This window comes from Lagenorhynchus albirostris, chromosome 19 (genome assembly GCF_949774975.1).
Source record: "Lagenorhynchus albirostris chromosome 19, mLagAlb1.1, whole genome shotgun sequence".
Classification (NCBI taxonomy): domain Eukaryota; kingdom Metazoa; phylum Chordata; class Mammalia; order Artiodactyla; family Delphinidae; genus Lagenorhynchus; species Lagenorhynchus albirostris.
Window position 1 is genome coordinate 43,273,696 of NC_083113.1, and position 17,963 is coordinate 43,291,658.

The 17,963-nt window shown below is 41.0% G+C and overlaps 1 protein-coding gene across 1 annotated transcript in view; it reads left to right on the plus strand.

Annotated features, from left to right (window-relative positions):
• Nucleotides 1–9,371: 9,371 nt before the first annotated feature.
• The window catches only part of LOC132509635 (cytochrome b5 type B), a 32,536-nt gene continuing 23,944 nt past the window's right edge, over nucleotides 9,372–17,963 (plus strand). Inside the window, exon 1 of the mRNA XM_060130891.1 lies at nucleotides 9,372–9,636. Within this exon, the coding sequence (XP_059986874.1) occupies nucleotides 9,475–9,636 (162 nt within the window). The 5' untranslated portion in view covers nucleotides 9,372–9,474. The remainder of the gene's footprint in view (nucleotides 9,637–17,963) is intronic.

The window sequence follows — 17,963 nt, forward strand, 5'->3', positions numbered from 1 at the left end:
TACATTCTGCGATGTATAGCCTTATCAGAAGATAATTCATCTCCTGACCACTCAGACTGCCAATTGATTCAGAGCCTGAGTAGGGAGGAGGCATGCTATTTATTGAGCCCCTTCTCAAAAGTCAACAAGAACCATCCACTTAGGGTATCAGGCACCCACAGATTCATCCTCTCACTCTCCCCTTCCTGGCTGGTCCCCACAGGAGGTGCTTGTCTCTTTGGGAATCCACAGAGATAGTGGAGTGCTGGGAGCAGGCTCAGAGGGAGGCCACAAAAATGATCAAAGGCAAGGAAGCTAGGGTTACCACAATAGGTGAGAGAAACTGGGATTATTTCACTTGGAGGGGGCAAAAAATAAAGCCAGTGGTGGGGTGATTCAGGGGTGGCCTTGACCAGAACCATGCTGAGGGTGTGGCATCACTGGTATTTTTCCACAGCCTCACCCTGACCCTGAGCATAGTCATATCTGTCCCTTACCTCTTCCGTCCCACTTGTCTCCTTCTATGCCCACCTCTTTGAAAATAAATTGTTCCACTTCCACAGAGGTGTAGGAGCCACACAAATCAACTTAAATAAAATAACACTATAGTATAATTTCTTTTTGATTACAAAAGTGATACACAATCTGTGAGAAGAACTGAAAAGATACAGAAAATTATAAACATGAAAACTAAAATCAATTCGAAACCCTCAACCCTGAGATAGCTATTAGCTTTTTAGTCTATTATTGTCCAGCCTTCTCTCTCTACATAATTTTAAATGTACTCTTTATTTCTTTAAAAATTTATAGAAATATTTTAAATAAAATAGCGGCATGTAGTATAAAAGATGAAAATGGTATATTATGCTATTTCTCTTACTCTTATGATCTATGTGTACTATAAAGTGAATATTTTTTATTGTTACCACTTCCTTTTGTCTCTCCTGGCCTTAGGAATGGTTGACATTAATGGCACTTACTTGAGAGGAAAGTACTGGTGTCTTGAGACCCATTTTAGAGACAGGGAACTGTGACTACCCATAGCCACACCCAACTCCTGCTTGTGTGGCCAGAATCACAGGGGACAGAAACAATTTCCTAACATAATAGATAACTGTTGAGAAAAGGGAGTGAAAAAGGTGGCTTCCATAAGCCAGCGTTCTTGACCTTCCTTCTCTATCAGAAATACCCATCAAGGGGCTTCCCTGGTGGTGCAGTAGTTAAGAATCCACCTGCCAACGCAGGGGACACGGGTTCGAGCCCTGGCCTGCGAAGATCCCATGCCGCAGAGCAACTAAGCCCGTGCGCCACAACTGCTGAGCCTGCGCTCTAGAGCCCGCGAGCCACAACTATGGAGCCTGAGTGCCACAACTACTGAGCCCACGCACCTAGAGCCCGTGCTCCACAACAGGAGAAGCCACCTCAATGAGAAGCCCGCACACCGCGACGAAGAGTAGCCCCCACTCGCCGCAACTAGAGAAAGCCCTTGCGCATCAATGAAGACCCCAGGCAGACAAAAATTAAATACATAAATAAAAAGAAATACCCATCACATCTACCACAGTGGCCTCCCCAGCTCCAAGATTTTGATTCTGGGAGCATATAGCTGCAAATGAACAAAGAGTCAGGGGAAAGTTCTTTATCAGCAGGAGAATTATTTTATTCAATGTGTTTCCTTACATTAGTTGGGACAATAAGGGGAAAGAATGAGAAGAAATAAAAGGCCAGTTACTCAGGCCACTTTTAATGAATCACCCCCCAGTGTCACTACCCATCCCCAGTCAGGAAAAGCTTGAGTTTTTCCATGCCAAGAAAAACAGAGGGCAGGAAGAAACAAATTACGACCTTGTTTGTGTTTTGTGTCTTAACTATTTGATTTATAGGCCCAGATCCAATGATTATGGATGAAAGAAAATATCCCAGTGTCCCAAACCTAACCTGAACTTAACCGGGGTGGGTCTCACGTCCACTGCTCAAAGTTAATGTGAAGTTAAAATGCTTTAAGAATAAAGGTTCAGGGTTTGGGGCTGCCTGAGCAGGCCAGTGGCAAGGCCAAATTCTTTTCTCATCACCCCAATTAGGATGACTACTATGAAAAAATAAAAAAATAATAAGTATTGGTGAGAATGTGGAGAAATTGGAGCCCTTGTGCACTGTTGGTGGGAATGTAAAATGGTACAGCTGCTATGGAAAACAGTATACAGTTCCTCAAAAAATTAAAAATAGAATTACCATAAGATCTAGCAATTTCACTTCCAGGTACTCAAAAGAATTAAAATCAGGGTCTCAAAGAGACCTACACCTAAATATTATTGTTTTTGGTTGGTCTGTTGTTTGCCCAACCATTATTCCTTGTCCTGGGAGGCAGTGGCTAATATATTTTCCTTTAAATCTATTAATGCCCCCCAGGTAGCTGCCTCAGACTTGGGAGAGTTCTGAGTTAGGCAAAATGAGGGCAAGTCTTTTGATCTGGCCCTTCAGGGAGCCACCAGACTGGTTGAAATGAACAACCACAATTCTTTAAGAATGAGGTCACTTCTACTACCTCCAGGACTAAGAACTTCTACTAGGAATGGGGGCTGTTTTTGTCAAAGCTTCTGCCAAACTGAAGAGTAGGGGATGGGACAGGGTAATTTAAAACACCACAAAGCTCTCTGACTGAGAATTAACTGTTTTTTCCTTGATTAAGCATTCACCTGGTTGTTATAATCTTTTGCTTAGTTTCCAGAATGCCAATAAAGTTGATTTTGAGAGTAAAAAAGAAAAGAAAAATATCATGTAGCCATGAACTCTCTAGAAAGAAAACAGAATGATGCGTTGGACCAAGTATCCACTTAGGATGTGGTGGCTCACCGAGGCCTCACCCAGGGGTTGACACTTAACCAGAGATTAGAAGGATAAAATCTAAATGTGAAGTTGGGCAGAGAGAATACCCCTAAAGTAAGCTTGTGCTCGGCATGTAGAAATCAAACCATCTCAACTCAAAACAGATTCTTGCCCATTAAGATTATTTTTCAGATTGATCTAGATGGAAGGTTGATAAATTCATTTCTGACTCTAAAGTATAGAAAAAGTTCTTTGACCTCACTCATAAGAGAAATGCAAGTCAGACCTAGAGTGTGATACAGTTTTAAAAATGTCTGATTGTTATATTCCAGCAACTTTGATAACACACTCTGTGGGGCTCTGAGGAAACTGGCACTCATGTGCGTTGCCAGTGGGAATATAAATTTGTACCATTGCTATGAAGGGCAGTGAGAATATAAATTGGGGCAGTTGCTAACAGTACGGATGCATGTGCTTTTGGCTTAGAAGTCCCATTTTTTCTTGTACATGTGTACAGTGATATAAGATCAAAGTTATTAATTACAGCATTATTTGTAATTCCAAAACACTGGAAACCCAAGTCTCCATCAGTAGGAGACTAGTTAAATTATGATACATTCATACCAAACTATGAATACTGAACTATGGGAAACTATGCAACTGTAAAAATAAATGAGGAGGCACTTTATGTATTATTATCTAAACATATCTAAGATGTCATTAAGTAAAAATAGCAAGATGCAGAACTGTGATGTTTAGCACCTTTTATATATGTGAGTAAAACTAAGTATAAATATTTATATTTACTTGCATTTGCGTAGAGAAACTCAGGAAGGATACCCAAAAAATTATTAAGTGATTATCTGGGGTGGGTAAGTGGAAGGGAATGGAAAGTATATAGAAAAGGTGGCCAAGAGACTTTTTATTGAGATGTTTAATTTTTTTTTCTTTTTAGTTTTGAGCCTTGTGAAGTATTAAGGACTTAAAAAAATTAAATTTAAAACTTGTTCCCTCTACTACCCCTTATCTTAATTTATTAATTTATCACTTAATCTGTAACCATTGTTCACTGCCCGCAGACACTCCCCTGAGAAAGTGTCTACTTAAATGAACATGGATGATGGTTTATAAAAAGTACATTAGTGCATATAAATTACATCTTTAAAAATCTGATTTAGGGACTTTCCTGGTGGTGCAGTGGTTAAGGATCCAGCTGCTGATGCAGGGGACACGGGTTCGAGCCCTGGTCAGGGAAGATCCCACATGCCGCCGAGCAACTAAGCCCATGCACAACAACTACTGAGCCCGCGTGCCACAACTACTGAAGCCCACGCGCCTAGAGCCCGTGCTCCACAACAAGAGAAGCCACCGCAATGAGAAGCCTGCGCACCGCAATGTAGAGTAGCCCCCACTCGCTGCAACTAGAGAAAGCCCGCGCGCAGCAACGAAGAGATTAATACAGTCACGGAGGAGCTTTCTGTGCCTTGCTACTCATCCTCTACAGACTAAAGGTCACTGACCAAAGACAGCTGAAGCATCCTGAGGGCAAAACCAGCCTAAAGGAAACTTTGTGTTTATGGAAACATTACAATTTTTCAAAGTGGCCTTTGGCTCAGTAGACTGTAGTAAAAACAATGGCATCATCCAGTCTCTGAACTAGACCATCTTTATCAAAAAGAACCTGTCACAGGATAAAGAACTTATAAGTGTTAACGTCTTTTCACATCCATGTTTTTTGTCGGCCCCACGTCTGGGAAGTATTGTAGCCTTTTTACGTTTTTCAGTCCCCTCCTTATGCCCTTCCCCTAACCACTGAATTAGACTTCTAACACTCTTAAGCTTTGTCTGTTTTTTCCTCGACAGCTTTATTGAGATATAACTCACATACCATGCAAATCACCTACTGAAAGCATACAATTCAGTATCTTTTAGCATAGTTACAGGGTTGTGCAACCATCACTGCAGTCTAATTTTAGAACATTGTCACCGCCCCCCAAAAAGAAACTTCATACCCATTAGTGGTCACTCCCCATTTCTCCCAACCCCCTCGGCCATGTACAACCACTAAATCTACTTTGTCTCTGTAGATGTGCCTTTTCTTGAAATTTCACATAAATGAAATCATACAGTATGTGGTCTATTGTGATTGGCTTCTTTCACTTAGCATGATGCTTTCAAGGTACATCCATGTTTTAGCATGCTATTTTTACTGCTGAATTATATTTCATTGTAAGGACACACATACACATATACATGTGCATATATAGATATATAGATATACATAAATTTTGTTTTTGAAACATATGAATATTTAGTACATGTTAAAAACAAAAAACATTAAAAGGAAGAAAAGTGGGTGTACTGAAGCCAGGAACCAAAATCCAGGGTAGAAAGCATCCTTATGGATGGCTCTTTGCACAGCTACAGTTTCTTTTGATTCTAGAAACTGGGCTGGGCTGTGGGGATGGAGCCCCACAGTCATAAAACTCAATATGATGGTTCTGGGGGAAGTTCTAGAAGAGGCTGCCCAACAGGCCAGAGAGGTCAGGCTGGCCAGGGGGGTTGGAACAACACTAGGATGCTTGGAATCAAGTAACTCTCCCCGAGGCCACATCTTGGACAATGTGGGCTCTTAACTTTGCAGTTTCCTGAAGCTTCCCTGATACTGGATGGCCAGGCCTGGCTCTGGGAAGGGGAGGAGAGTGTTGGACTGTGATGGCTTTAAGAGTTTGTCTTCCCACTGGCAGGGGATGAAAATAGGTTGTCAGGGGACATAATACCTTGAGAAGGGCGAGAACAGATTTGAGGGCTACCTTATTGTATTCTATTCTTGGAACAGGAAAGGGGAACTTCCCCCTCAAAAAGAGTGTGAGAACCCAGGAAGTGTGTTTGATGTCTGCAAAAAAATGGGACAGAATCCTCGTTCCTTGCTCTATTCTCAAGGAGCATGCACAGTGTCTTTCTTGACAGTTTCCTGTTCCATTTCCACCATTTATACAAAAGCAGTAAAATGAGCTTGCAAGGTAAATAACGAGTACCCTGGAGCAGCATCTCACACACCAGCCTGTTATCTGAGATGAATTTCAGAGCACACAGCTGGACAGCGATGGGGAGAGGATTTTCTAATACATATGTAAAAACAGTGAAAGTAAAATGTTAATGTTGAAATGTTTTATATGGGAGTAAAATGTTAATGTTAAAATGTTTTATATGGTAAATGCCGTCTTCCTCTTAAGAGAGTAAATTTCCTTGAGAACTGGGTCTCATTTATAGCACCTAGAAATTATAACTCCAAACTAGCCAGCATTTACTGAGGACACTGTGGCAGGCACTGTGCTGAGTTTTGTTTAATATACAGACACAGTACTTAGCTGTAGTTACTCAGTAAATATTTATCAAAGAGCTTGGAAAAAAACTATCAAAGACAGTCAAGAAGAGAAAACTGGGGATTTCCCTAGTGGTGCAGTGGTTAAGAATCCGCCTGCCAATGCAGGGAACACGGGTTAAAGCCCTGGTCCGGGAAGATCCCACATGCCCCGGAGCAACTAAGCCCGTGTGCCACAACTGCTGAGCCTGCAGTCTAGAGCCTGTGAGCCACAACTACTGAAGCCCCCGCGCCTAGAGCCCGTGCTCCACAACAAGAGAAGACACCGCAGTGAGAAGCCCACGCACCCCAAAGAAGAGTAGCCCCTGCTCATCGCAACTAGAGAAAGCCTGCGTACAGCAACGAAGACCCAACGCAGCCAAAAATAATAAACAAATAAAATAAAATAAAATTTATTTTTAAAAAAAAGAAAACTGCAGAACAACATTCCTCATGAATATAAGCCCAAAGATCCTTAAAAAAATTGTAGAAAATTGAACTTAACAATATATAAAAAAAGACTAACATTGTAACCAAGTGAGGTTTATCCCAGAAATGCAAAGATGGTTAAGTTTTGGAAAACTATTCAAAGTAATTCGCCATAGCCACAGAATAAAGGAGAAAAATCAAACGATTATCATCCTAATAGATGCAGAAAAAATGTTCAACAGGCTTCAATCTCCTTTTATGATTTAAAGAGAAAAAAAAAACACTTCAGGAAAGAAGGTAGATAGGAGAATTCTTCCCTCTATCAGATGAAGAGTATCTACTGAAAAATCTAGACATCATACTTAATTGTGAAAGACTGAATGCTTTCCTCCTAAGATTGGGAACAAGCTAGAGTTGCTCATTTCACCATTTTTATTCAGTGTTCTACTAGAAATTCTAGTGTAAAATAGTCCTTGTTAGTGATATAAGGAAAAAAAAAAAGGCATACAGGGCTTCTCTAGTGGCGCAGTGGTTGAGAGTCTCCCTGCCGATGCCGGGGACACGGGTTCGTGCCCCGGTCCGGGAAGTTCCCACATGCTGCGGAGCAGCTAGGCCCATGAGCCATGGCCGCGGAGTCTGTGCTCCACAACAGGAGAGGCCACAACAGTGAGAGGCCCGCGTACCTCAAAAAAAAAAAAAAAAGAGGTAGTGGGGAAAGTCAGTATATATGTGATTTTGGTGAAGGGGGAGTACATGCAATCAAGCACATATTTTTTGCAGAAGTTTTCTGCTAGTCTCGTGAAGATTACTGCTAGTCACGAGGAGCAGAGGTCACCATGAAGGATTTTAGTGCTTTTCTAGATTTGAGGAGATGCAAGAATTGGGCTCATAAAATTGTCTCCTGAAAATATCTATCTGAAGACCTGTTTTGCCAGTTTTTCCCAGAGCACAGAGTGCCTCATTCCTGATCTCCAGCCTAACTCCTTTCAATGGGTGTTGAAGGTCAGCAGCTGCTGACTTTCATAATTTGATCCTTGTAGAGGTAGATGGCAAATGCCAATTTGTAGGCGACATCTTTAATCCTAGGCTTCTTCACAGCATCATGAAGCGTTCTAAGATGGTTAAGATGGAAATTCAAGGCCTCTTGAAGTCTAGACGTAACTTGCACAGTATCACTTCTGCCACAATCTGTTGGCGAAAGTAAGTAACAAAGCAAGCCAACATTCAAGGTGAGGAAGAGACTCCACGTCTGGGCAGGAGGGAATCTGCATTTTCTTTTTGTTTTTTGGCTGTGCCACGTGGCTTGCAGGATCTTCACGTTCAGGGATCGAACCTGGGCCCCGGAGTGAAAGCGCCAGGTCCTAACCACTGGACCGACAGGGAATTCCCAGGAATCTACATTTTTAACATAGCCTTCTCAGTTGACTCACGCACACCGGGGTTAAGTGTGAATTGTTCATTTCACATATATGTGTACAGAGCTGTGTCCCTTTGTATTTGCTACAAATCTCTATTGCTAGCACTTAAATTTATATATATGTAAATGTTTTGTTTCTTTCAGAAATTTCTGAAATAGTAATGTGCTTAGGTACTATATGGAGATAGAATCACCGGAGCTCATAATGGTAGCAGTTTGTGAAAAAGAAGGAATTTCAGGACCTTGAAAGGTGAGTAGGCACTGGAAGGAAGGGGGGTATCTTAAGTGGGTGGACCTGGCATGATCACAGATGTGGGCTTATACCAGTAGGTTTAGGGGTCAGTGGCTGGTGCACAAGACTTAAAGGGAATGGGAAATGGTTGGGGATGGATTATGGGTATGGGAGAGTGACACGATGAAAATGACATCTCGCCATGACCAGTTTGTACGTTGCAATGGCAGTTAAAAATAAATAGCTAACAACACTGCATAGAAACCAAACTCATAATTCGAAAATGCTGGAACCTCTAGCCAGCGACAGTTGAGGCGAATACTATTTTAGAACACAGAGAAACGAAAACAGTGTACATTGTCCTGATCACTGAAGAATTCGCTTAAAAATCAGATTCCCCCCCACACACATTCCGCCCTGATCGTTATTAAGATAAAACTGACATACAACAAAATCAGATTCTTAGTAGTGGCACAAACTTGGGATACTACATATCGTACCCCCAATCACTTTCTCTAGGCCTCGGCCCACCGCCTGTTATTTATGTATTGATTACTATGTGCCAAGCGCTCTGCATGTATGTGTATACACTCTCTCTCACTTAATCGGCCAGATTTCTCTACAGGGTAGAGTGTATCATGCCCATTTTACTGGTGAGGAGGAGACTGAGCCTAAAAATGGATTTGCCATATCACAGCCTGGAGGCTGCAAAAATGTAAAGCTGGGGCTGGAACAGAGGCTGCGCCGGAAGTGGGCGGGGAAACGAGTTCCGCGTGATTCAGGAGGGATCCACGGCAGAGGGAAGGGAAACGTGAAAATGGTGATTCGGCCCCATCTTCCAGAATTCTGCAGGCCCCTACGACAAGTGAAGAAACTTCTCTTTCAGACGACGTGTCTCGCTTAGGCGCCTTTCCAAAATCACGGTATCTGATTGGTGAGATTGGAGGAGATGGATGGTCCTGATTGGTAAGTTGGACCTCGAACCAGGCTTACGCCCCTAGGATCGGGCGAGGAGTGGGTGGGATTTGAAATTGAATCCCCCGTTTCATTGGTGAAAAGAAAACGAACCAGGAACTATTAGGAAGCGTAATTGGCTGTTGCCAGGAGCCTCCGCTGGCCTTATGGGCCCGGGTTACGGAAGCCGGGGAGGACTGAGCGTGAGGTCTACCTGCAGGAAGTTGGCAACGGAAACCGGGATAGCGGTAGAGAAGAGGTACCTCAGGCCCGATGGAGACTGTGGAAGCAAGTGGCAGCGATGGGAAAGGGCGAGGGGTCGAGACCTCCGTCACGTATTACCGATTGGAGGAGGTGGCGAAACGCAACTCCCCGAAGGAGATTTGGCTGGTGATCCACGGGCGAGTCTACGATGTCACCCGCTTCCTTAACGAGGTGGGGCCCGGGTGGTGGGCGGCCCCCGGGAGCTGCAGCGGCGAGGGTGGTCGGGCCCGGAAACGCTGCTAGGGTGTGTATAGGAGGGAAGTGAGGCCTGGCTGAGGGCGAAGAGGCGTACGGAAGGGAACACGACACTCCGAGACGGAGATTGGGGGGCCTTAGGTGTGCATGCATTTCCAGCCGTCACTAAACTCTCGTGCCTTGAGTCACATATTGAGCACTTACGACGTGCTTGGCTAAACTCTGAGTCACTTTACGGAAAGGGAAACTGAGACTCAGGGTCTCTCACCTAACAACCTAGAGCCATTCGAACCCAGGTCTGAAAGCTCCAAACCTCTGCCCTTTACACTATGCCTTCTGAAGTAATATCATTTTTTGCTTTTCATTTTCTCGAGAAGCTGAGATGCCTCCTCCTTTCCCCCCATTATGCTGCCTTTCTTTTTTCTATTTTGAGTTGACCTTGAGTCCAGAGGTTATGAGTTGATTTTTTTTTTTTTTTGGCCATTGACTCAGGTTCTGTCACCCTCTTTTGTAAATCAAGCCTGTTGTATTAGGGTTTTTTTTTTTTGTATTAGGTTTTACAAGTTCTCAAGACCCTGATACAACTGAGTGATTGTTTTGTTTTCAAGGAAACAGACTTTCAATTTGTTTAACTCTACTGAGGTGTAATTTACATACAATAAATTGTGCTTATTTAAAATGTACAGTTTGATGAGTTTTGCCAAATGTATTCACCCATGTAATCACAACTTCAATTAAGAAAGAGTGTTTTCATCACCCTAAAAAGTTCCCTCTTGCTTTTTTGCAGTCATTCCCCTCACTCCCAATCCCTGAGGGTTTAGGATATTTTAAATGCTTATTTATTTATTTATGGTGTGTATTATTTTATTTTGAGTAATAGATTAATAATCTTATGGTTAATTCCTTGTAAGTTCTTGCATAATATAATCCTGCTGTAACTGAGAAAAAGTTTCATTTCGTTTCATTCTCTTTCTGGAGCAAATGTACTAGCAAAATTTGTTTTCTACTAATTTGGGGCTTACGGGATAAAGCTCTACATCCTGATTCATAAATCTATAAAAACTTTTAAAACGTAAAATTTCCCAAAAAGAATATTGTTTCATTTTATTATTACTTTTTTAAATAAATTTTTTAAAAAATTTATTTATTTTTGGCTGCGTTGGGCCTTTGTTGCTGTTCGCGGGCTTTCTCTAGTTGAGGAGAGCGGGGGCTACTCTTCCTTGCGGTGCATGGGCTTCTCATTGTGGTGGCTTCTCTTGTTGCGGAGTACAGGCTCTAGGCGCGTGGACTTCAGTAGTTGTGGCTCGCGGCCTCTAGAGAACAGGTTCAGTAGTTGTGGCGCTCGGGCTTAGTTGCTCCACAGCACGTGGGATCTTCCCCGACCAGGGCTCAAACCTTTGTTCCCTGCATTGGCCGGTGGGTTCTTAACCACTGCGCTACCAGGGAAGTCCCTTTTATTTTTGGTCCCCCCCCTTTTTTTTTTTAAGGACATTGTTTTAAATAAATCTTTCTAGTGGACAATAAGGTAACATCTTAGAATTTAGTAACTTCTTGTATTTGTAGGGCGTATGGCATTTATGCTTTTAAAAGTGCTTTCCCGTTATTTCAGCCTCAAATTAGCTAGTTGAGAGTGAGTTGGATAGTAGTGAACCTTATTTTAACAGGGATATAAGAAACCGGTTCAGAGAGATTTTGGTCAGACAGTTGATTAGTGGCAGGGTGTGCTTTAGATAAATACCTTGGTTTCTCTTGTCTACACAGTATTACTTTGGAATTCTAGGCTTAGCTATGTCCTTTGATGTATGCCTCATAATAAGTTTCAAGTGTGGCTTGTAGCATGCCTGGTAAAGCATAGTTCATAATGGGCCAGTAATGTTTTTCATTTGTGGTTTCATTTCCCCCCCAGTTTCTTCTTGATTGATTCAGAATAGATAATGAACTTGGAAGGAACACTTAGTGCGTGTAGTGGACATGAGTTTAATCTTTAATAGTGGTTCCCAGCCTGGTTTACCACATGCTGATGGAGCCAGAGACATCACAGGTGTGCCAGGGGCGGCCCTTCAAGCTTGAGTTGCCAATCTTTACCTGTAGTTAGCCATTCTAACTTACCTGTTCCAGCATCTCTGTCCCTGTGTTCTTCCTCACTCCAAGTCTAGTCATTCATTCACTTACTCATTCAAATATTTATCAAGTGTCTACTAAGTGCCAGATACTGTTCTAGGTGCTGAGGATGCAGCAGCGGAGAGTTAAGCATTTATGCCCTCATGGAGATTACCATCTATGGGAAGCAGAAAATAAGCAGAGTAAATAACTAAAATATATGCTATGTTAAGTGCTAAGGAGAAAAATAAAGCAGGGAAGAGGTCTGTGGACATGTATGGGGTGAGGGCGTGAAGATGAGGGGTTGAAATTTTAGGTATGATGGCCAGAAATAGCTTGATTAAGAAGATGACTAGAGTAAAGGCTTTCTGTTAAGGGAGCTGGCCATGTGGATATCTGCAGGAAGAGCTTTCCTGGCAGAGGGAGCAAGTTCAAAGGCCTTGAGGTGTAAGTATATCTAGTGTGTTTGACGAACAGTGAGGGAGGTTATGGTAGCTGGAGAGTATTAGATGAGGTCAGTATGATCAAGGAGGGGACAGGTCAAGTATAGCTTTTGTGAACCTCTGTTTAGAAAGAAAATCACATAAAAATGGTTACAATATCTTATGACATTGACTAGAACATATCAAAGTGCACCTCTCTTAGCAAGGGTAAGTATGATTTTGTAAACCTTTGTTCACAAAGCATGTTTTTGTGAACCTTTGTTTCAGTTAATATTCTTGTTTTCTTACTGTATCACAAGTGAGAAAAGTTTGGAAGCCATTGTTTTATGTATAATTAACCATTTCTGAAAAGAGTAACAACACGTAGTGCTGTTTTAAAGCTTTCTATGTATTTTTTAGTGACTGTTGGCATAAGTGGGAATACTAGGTTGGAGGGAAAAACAATACAGAAGGAAAGAAAGTAAAACTCTTTAAACCCCAAGAATTTGTTTGAATCCTTCTACATCGTCCACGCATACACCAATGTATACAGATATGTATAAGTAGAAATGGAATCATAGTATTCCTTAATTGAATTATAGTGTCTATTAATTGATTTGGTTTAATAGTAATAGTATTTCTTGGGTGCTTATTATTCTGGTGGCTTACATGTAATTTCTTTTTTAACCCTTCTAACAACCCATTGTAGAGATTAGAAAGCTGAGGAGCAGAGAAATAACTTTCACAAAGTCATAATGTTAAGTGGTACAGGTGGAGTTTGAACTCAGGCAGTCTGACCAGATAACCTATGCCCACTACATTAGAATTTGCCTCAGTTTTTTTTCATGGCTATAGAGTATGGAATTAGGTCTGTTTTACAACCAGCTTCTTCCACATCTTAGATATAATTTGGAAGGATTGGGAATGTGATAGAGGGAAGTTAGAATTAGTACCTTTTTTCTGGAGCCCAGGTAATTTTTTCATTTTTTGAATAGGTCATACGGGTACATTGTGAAAAGCCTTCCTCCCATCTGCCCAGTTCGACCTCCTCCTAAAGTTATCTACTGCTGTTTGTGAATCCTTCCAGAGTTTTGTTTTGCATGTACAAGCAAAAGTGAATGTAGTTCCTCCCACTCTTTTTTTTTTTTCACCCATAAGGTAACAGCATACAATGCCTGCTGAAATATGCCTTGCTTTTTTCATGTAACTGTATATCTCAGGAGTCTTTCCATATCCATACCTGGAATACTTCTTTATTCTTCATAAAATTTGTTGGACTGATTATGATTTGTTTAAGCAGTCTCATATTTATAAACATTTGGGTTGTTAGTAATATTTTGCCATCTAAGTTTTTCCCCCGCCTAAGTCAACTCTATTGAGATCTAATGTACAACTCTACATTAGATTACAACTCTACATTAGATTACAACTCTATTGTAATCTAATGTAAAATCTATACATATAATAAAATGTATAGATTTTATATGTGGAGTTCAGTGAGCTTTGAAAAATGTCTCATCTGTGTAATCACCATCACAATCACTGTATAGAACATTTCTACCATCTATGTTCCCGTACAACCACTGATTTGATTTCTAACACTGCAGACCCGTATGTGTTCTTACTTGTCTAACATCTTTCGCTTAACATATCTGTGAGATTCATCTATATTTTTTCTGTGTATCTGCAATTTATTCCTATTTAGTGCTTCTAATTTCATTGTAACCATACTAAAATTTAGCTATTTGCCTGTTGATTGACACTTGGGTTGTTTCCAGTTTTTGGCTATTATGAATAAACCTGCTTTGTACTTTCACGTACAAATCTTTTTTTTTTTTTTTGCGGTACGCGGGCCTCACTGCTGTGGCCTCTCCCGTTGCGGAGCACAGGCTCCGGACGCACAGGCTCAGCGGCCATGGCTCATGGGCCCAGCCGCTCCGCGGCATGTGGGATCCTCCCGGACTGGGGCACGAACCCGTGTCCCCTGCATCAGCAGACGGACTCTCAACCACTGCGCCACCAGGGAAGCCCACGTACAAATCTTTGTGTGGACATATGTTTTCATTCCTCTTGGGTAAATAGCTAGGAGTGAGATTGCTGGGTCATATTTTTTTGTTTTTGTCTTTGTTTTACTTTTTAAGCAACTGCCAGACCTTTTCCCAGTCGCACCAGCAATACATTAGTTTTCCAGTTTCTCCACATCCTCATTGACACGTTTTGTCAGTGATTTACTTTTAAGCACTCTAATGGATGTGTGCTGATATATAATAATGGTTTTAACTTACATTTGCCTGATGACTAATGATGTTGAGTATCTTCATGGGCTAATTGGCCATTTGCATGTCTTGTAAAGTGTCTGTTCAGTCTTGCTCATTTTTAATTGGTTTGTTTTCTTATTATTGACTTGAAAGCAGTCTTTATATATTTTGGATGCAAGTCCTTTCAGAAATACGCATTGCGAGTATTTTCTCACAGTCTGTATTTTGCCTTTACATTTTCTTAAGTGTCTTTTGAAGAGAATTTTGGTGATATACACACACACACACACACACACATATATATATATATATACACATACATACATATATACACACACATTTGGCGATATATATATAACACATTTTAATGGCTGGGTGTGGGCTTTGGGGTTCAAGAGTCTTGTTCAGTTTCCTACTTTACCGTAACCTTGGGCAGTTGTGCTCTGTAAAGGCCTTTTTCCATCTCCTCAAGGGAGATAATAGTACCTACTTCACAGGGTTGTTGTTGAGACAATTGATTTAGGTAATTCATATAGACTTATCATGGTACCTGGCATAAAGAGTTCAGTAAGTGTTAGTGGTTATTTTTATTAATAATAAAAAATTATATTGTTTCCTGTAGCATCTTTTGAGTGCTTACTAACTAGCGCATGCTCTGAAGATTTAAAGGTGAATTAGATGCTTTGGACTTGCTGGGAAGATGAGATCTGTGTACAAGCAATTGTCGTGTAAGGTAGAGTGGTCTTCCTTTTGGAAAGATGGAGAATGCAGGCTCTGTTTGGTGCCACCCTAGGGTACCCCTTGAAAGCTTCAGTGTCTGACTAATAACAATTCTTACTGGATTTCTCCAAGGCTGGTCAAAAAAAAGTGCAATTTGATCGTTATCTAGCTTGTGGAATTACCAAATCTGTAGAAAGTATGCTGTCTTTCCTTGAACGATCTCAAGTGGTTGGTCCTAGGGAAGGCTAGAAAGAAGATGAGGCAAAATTTAAACTCCAGCACTGTCTAGGTGAGCTGCCCTGATCACAAATCGACTTTGGTTTATTTATTCGTGCAGCATACATGCCAGAGAGGGAGAGAGGGCAGATGGGAGGGAAGGAGGGCAGAGTGAGCGCCCCCTAGATCTCACTATGTTCCAGGTTCTATGCTATGTTCAGGAATACAGCCATGAATAAGACAACCATGGTCCCTGTTCTCAGGGAGCTTATAGTCTAGTGGAAGAAGAAAGACATTAAATAAATAATTGCAATTGTGATAGTACCATGAAGATGCCTAAGGAATTGTGAGAATCTGTAGCAGTGGTACCTAGTACAGTGGGGATAAGGGTATGTAATCTGGTGGGAATAAGTTATGTTCAGATCTGCAGACCTGAAATTCAGACCGTGAGCAATTGTGACTGCCAAGGTTACACCATTTCTGGCAGCCATCAAGTTAACCTCTCCTAGGTGACACCCCTGCCTTGCTAGGTTCTTTCTAATCCAAATGCAAATACCTATGGACCTGCACCATTTCCTGCTGTTCACCACCCAGGTCTATTATCTTTTTCTGAGTTGTCAGACCGTTTTTTAGGAAGTAGTTTTTGTCCTCTCCAAAACTTTAACATCCGTATCTTATTTTGATGAGGTATTCTGCTAATCTCTTTGGGTAGGCTGGCCTAATTTTGCAGCTTCTGTAATCTTAATGTTTCTAGATTTCATTTTCCAAGTCAGGTGATCTTTTGCAGTACGCGGGCCTCTCACTGTTGTGGCCTCTCCCGTTGCAGAGCACAGGCTCCGGATGCGCAGGCTCAGCGGCCATGGCTCACAGGCCCAGCCGCTCTGCGGCATGTGGGATCTTCCCAGACCGGGGCACGAACCCGTGTCCCCTGCATCGGCAGGCAGACTCTCAACCACTGCGCCACCAGAGAAGCCCCCTATTGTTACATTTTTATTACATCAGCATGGAATTTCCATTCACAGAGAATTTGTGTAATTTTTTCCCAGTAAGATTTTTATCCTGTAACTGTTTGTCATTCTTCACATTCTCCTCTTTTCTGCCCATCTGTCCCCTATCCTTTCCATAGAATTAGTAATCTGGAAGTATTATTTTCTGTTAGCAATTTGTCCTCTTTCTTTTCTATATTAAAACATAAAGTTTCTGTCCTCCTTTCAGTAATACTTAGTAAATGAACTTAAGGAAAAGCCAAAAGGCTTCCCCTGCTCCCTACCACATATTCCGTGGACAATTGACCCACTAAAAGCCTTCCCAAGAGGACATTACAAAGTTTCCTTTGTATCTAAAGTATTTCACTTGATTATTGCTGGTCTGAGATAGAAATGAATCGATCACAGGCATTGTTTCATCAATTGAAAGTTTATGATCTTGGTTGCCATATAGTTTATTTGAAATATTTGTAGTGTTATATAATTGCTCATGCATTAAAAGCTGAGACAAGATCCATTAGTCTTAAAACACAAAGCCTATCCAGTTCAAAAGAATCGTTTTTACAAATTCATATGAGATTTAAAAGCAAAGTAGATCCTAGAAAAAATGGGAAATGTGTACTGCCTTATATTAGGTTTACTTAATAAAAATAGGGAGAAACTTATGATTGTCCAATAGATTTGAATAGCACTGGTAACCAACCAATCTAGGTGACTGAGGATAACCTCCAGACTCTTGGTCTTATTTGTTTTGTTTTGCTGTGATTCAGACAAAAGTAAACTTTTGGGCTTATGTTAATTATAGGTATGTAAACCTAGCTTTGTGTGTGTATGTGGTAAAATATATGTAACATAAAAATTTGCCATTTTAACCATTTTTAACTGTACTATTAGGTGGCATTAATCGCATTCACAGTTTGTGCAACCAACATCACTATCTATTTCTAAAACTATTTCATTACCCCAAACAGAAACTCTGTAACCATTAGGCAATAACTACCCTCTCATCACTCTTCCCAAGCCCCTGATACAACCTCTAATTTACTTTGTGTCTCTATGAATTTGCCTATTCTAGCTACCTGATATAAGTAGAATCATACAATATTTGTCCTTTTGTATCTGGCCTCTTTTACTTAGCATGTTTAGGTTTTTAAATTTTTATTTTTATTATGGTAAAATATACATAACATAAAATTTACTATTTTAACCATTTTTAAGTGTACGGTTCAATGGCATTAAGTACATTCACACTGTTGTGTGTCTATCACCATCAGCTGTTTCCAGAAATTTTTCATCATCCCAAATTGAAACTGTGCCCATTAAACAATAACTTCCCATTGCTACCTCCTCCCAGCCACTGGTAATCACTTTTCTACCTTATGTCTCTGTGAATTTTACTGTTCTAGGTACCACATGTAGATGGAATCATACAGTATTTGTCGTTTTTGTCTGACTTATTTCACTTAGAATAATGTCTTCAGGGTTCATCTATGTTGTAGCATGTATCAGGATTTCACTCCTTTTTAAGGCTGAATAGTATTCCATGATATGTGTATACCACGTTTTGTTTGTTCATCCATTCTTCAGTGGACACCTGGGTT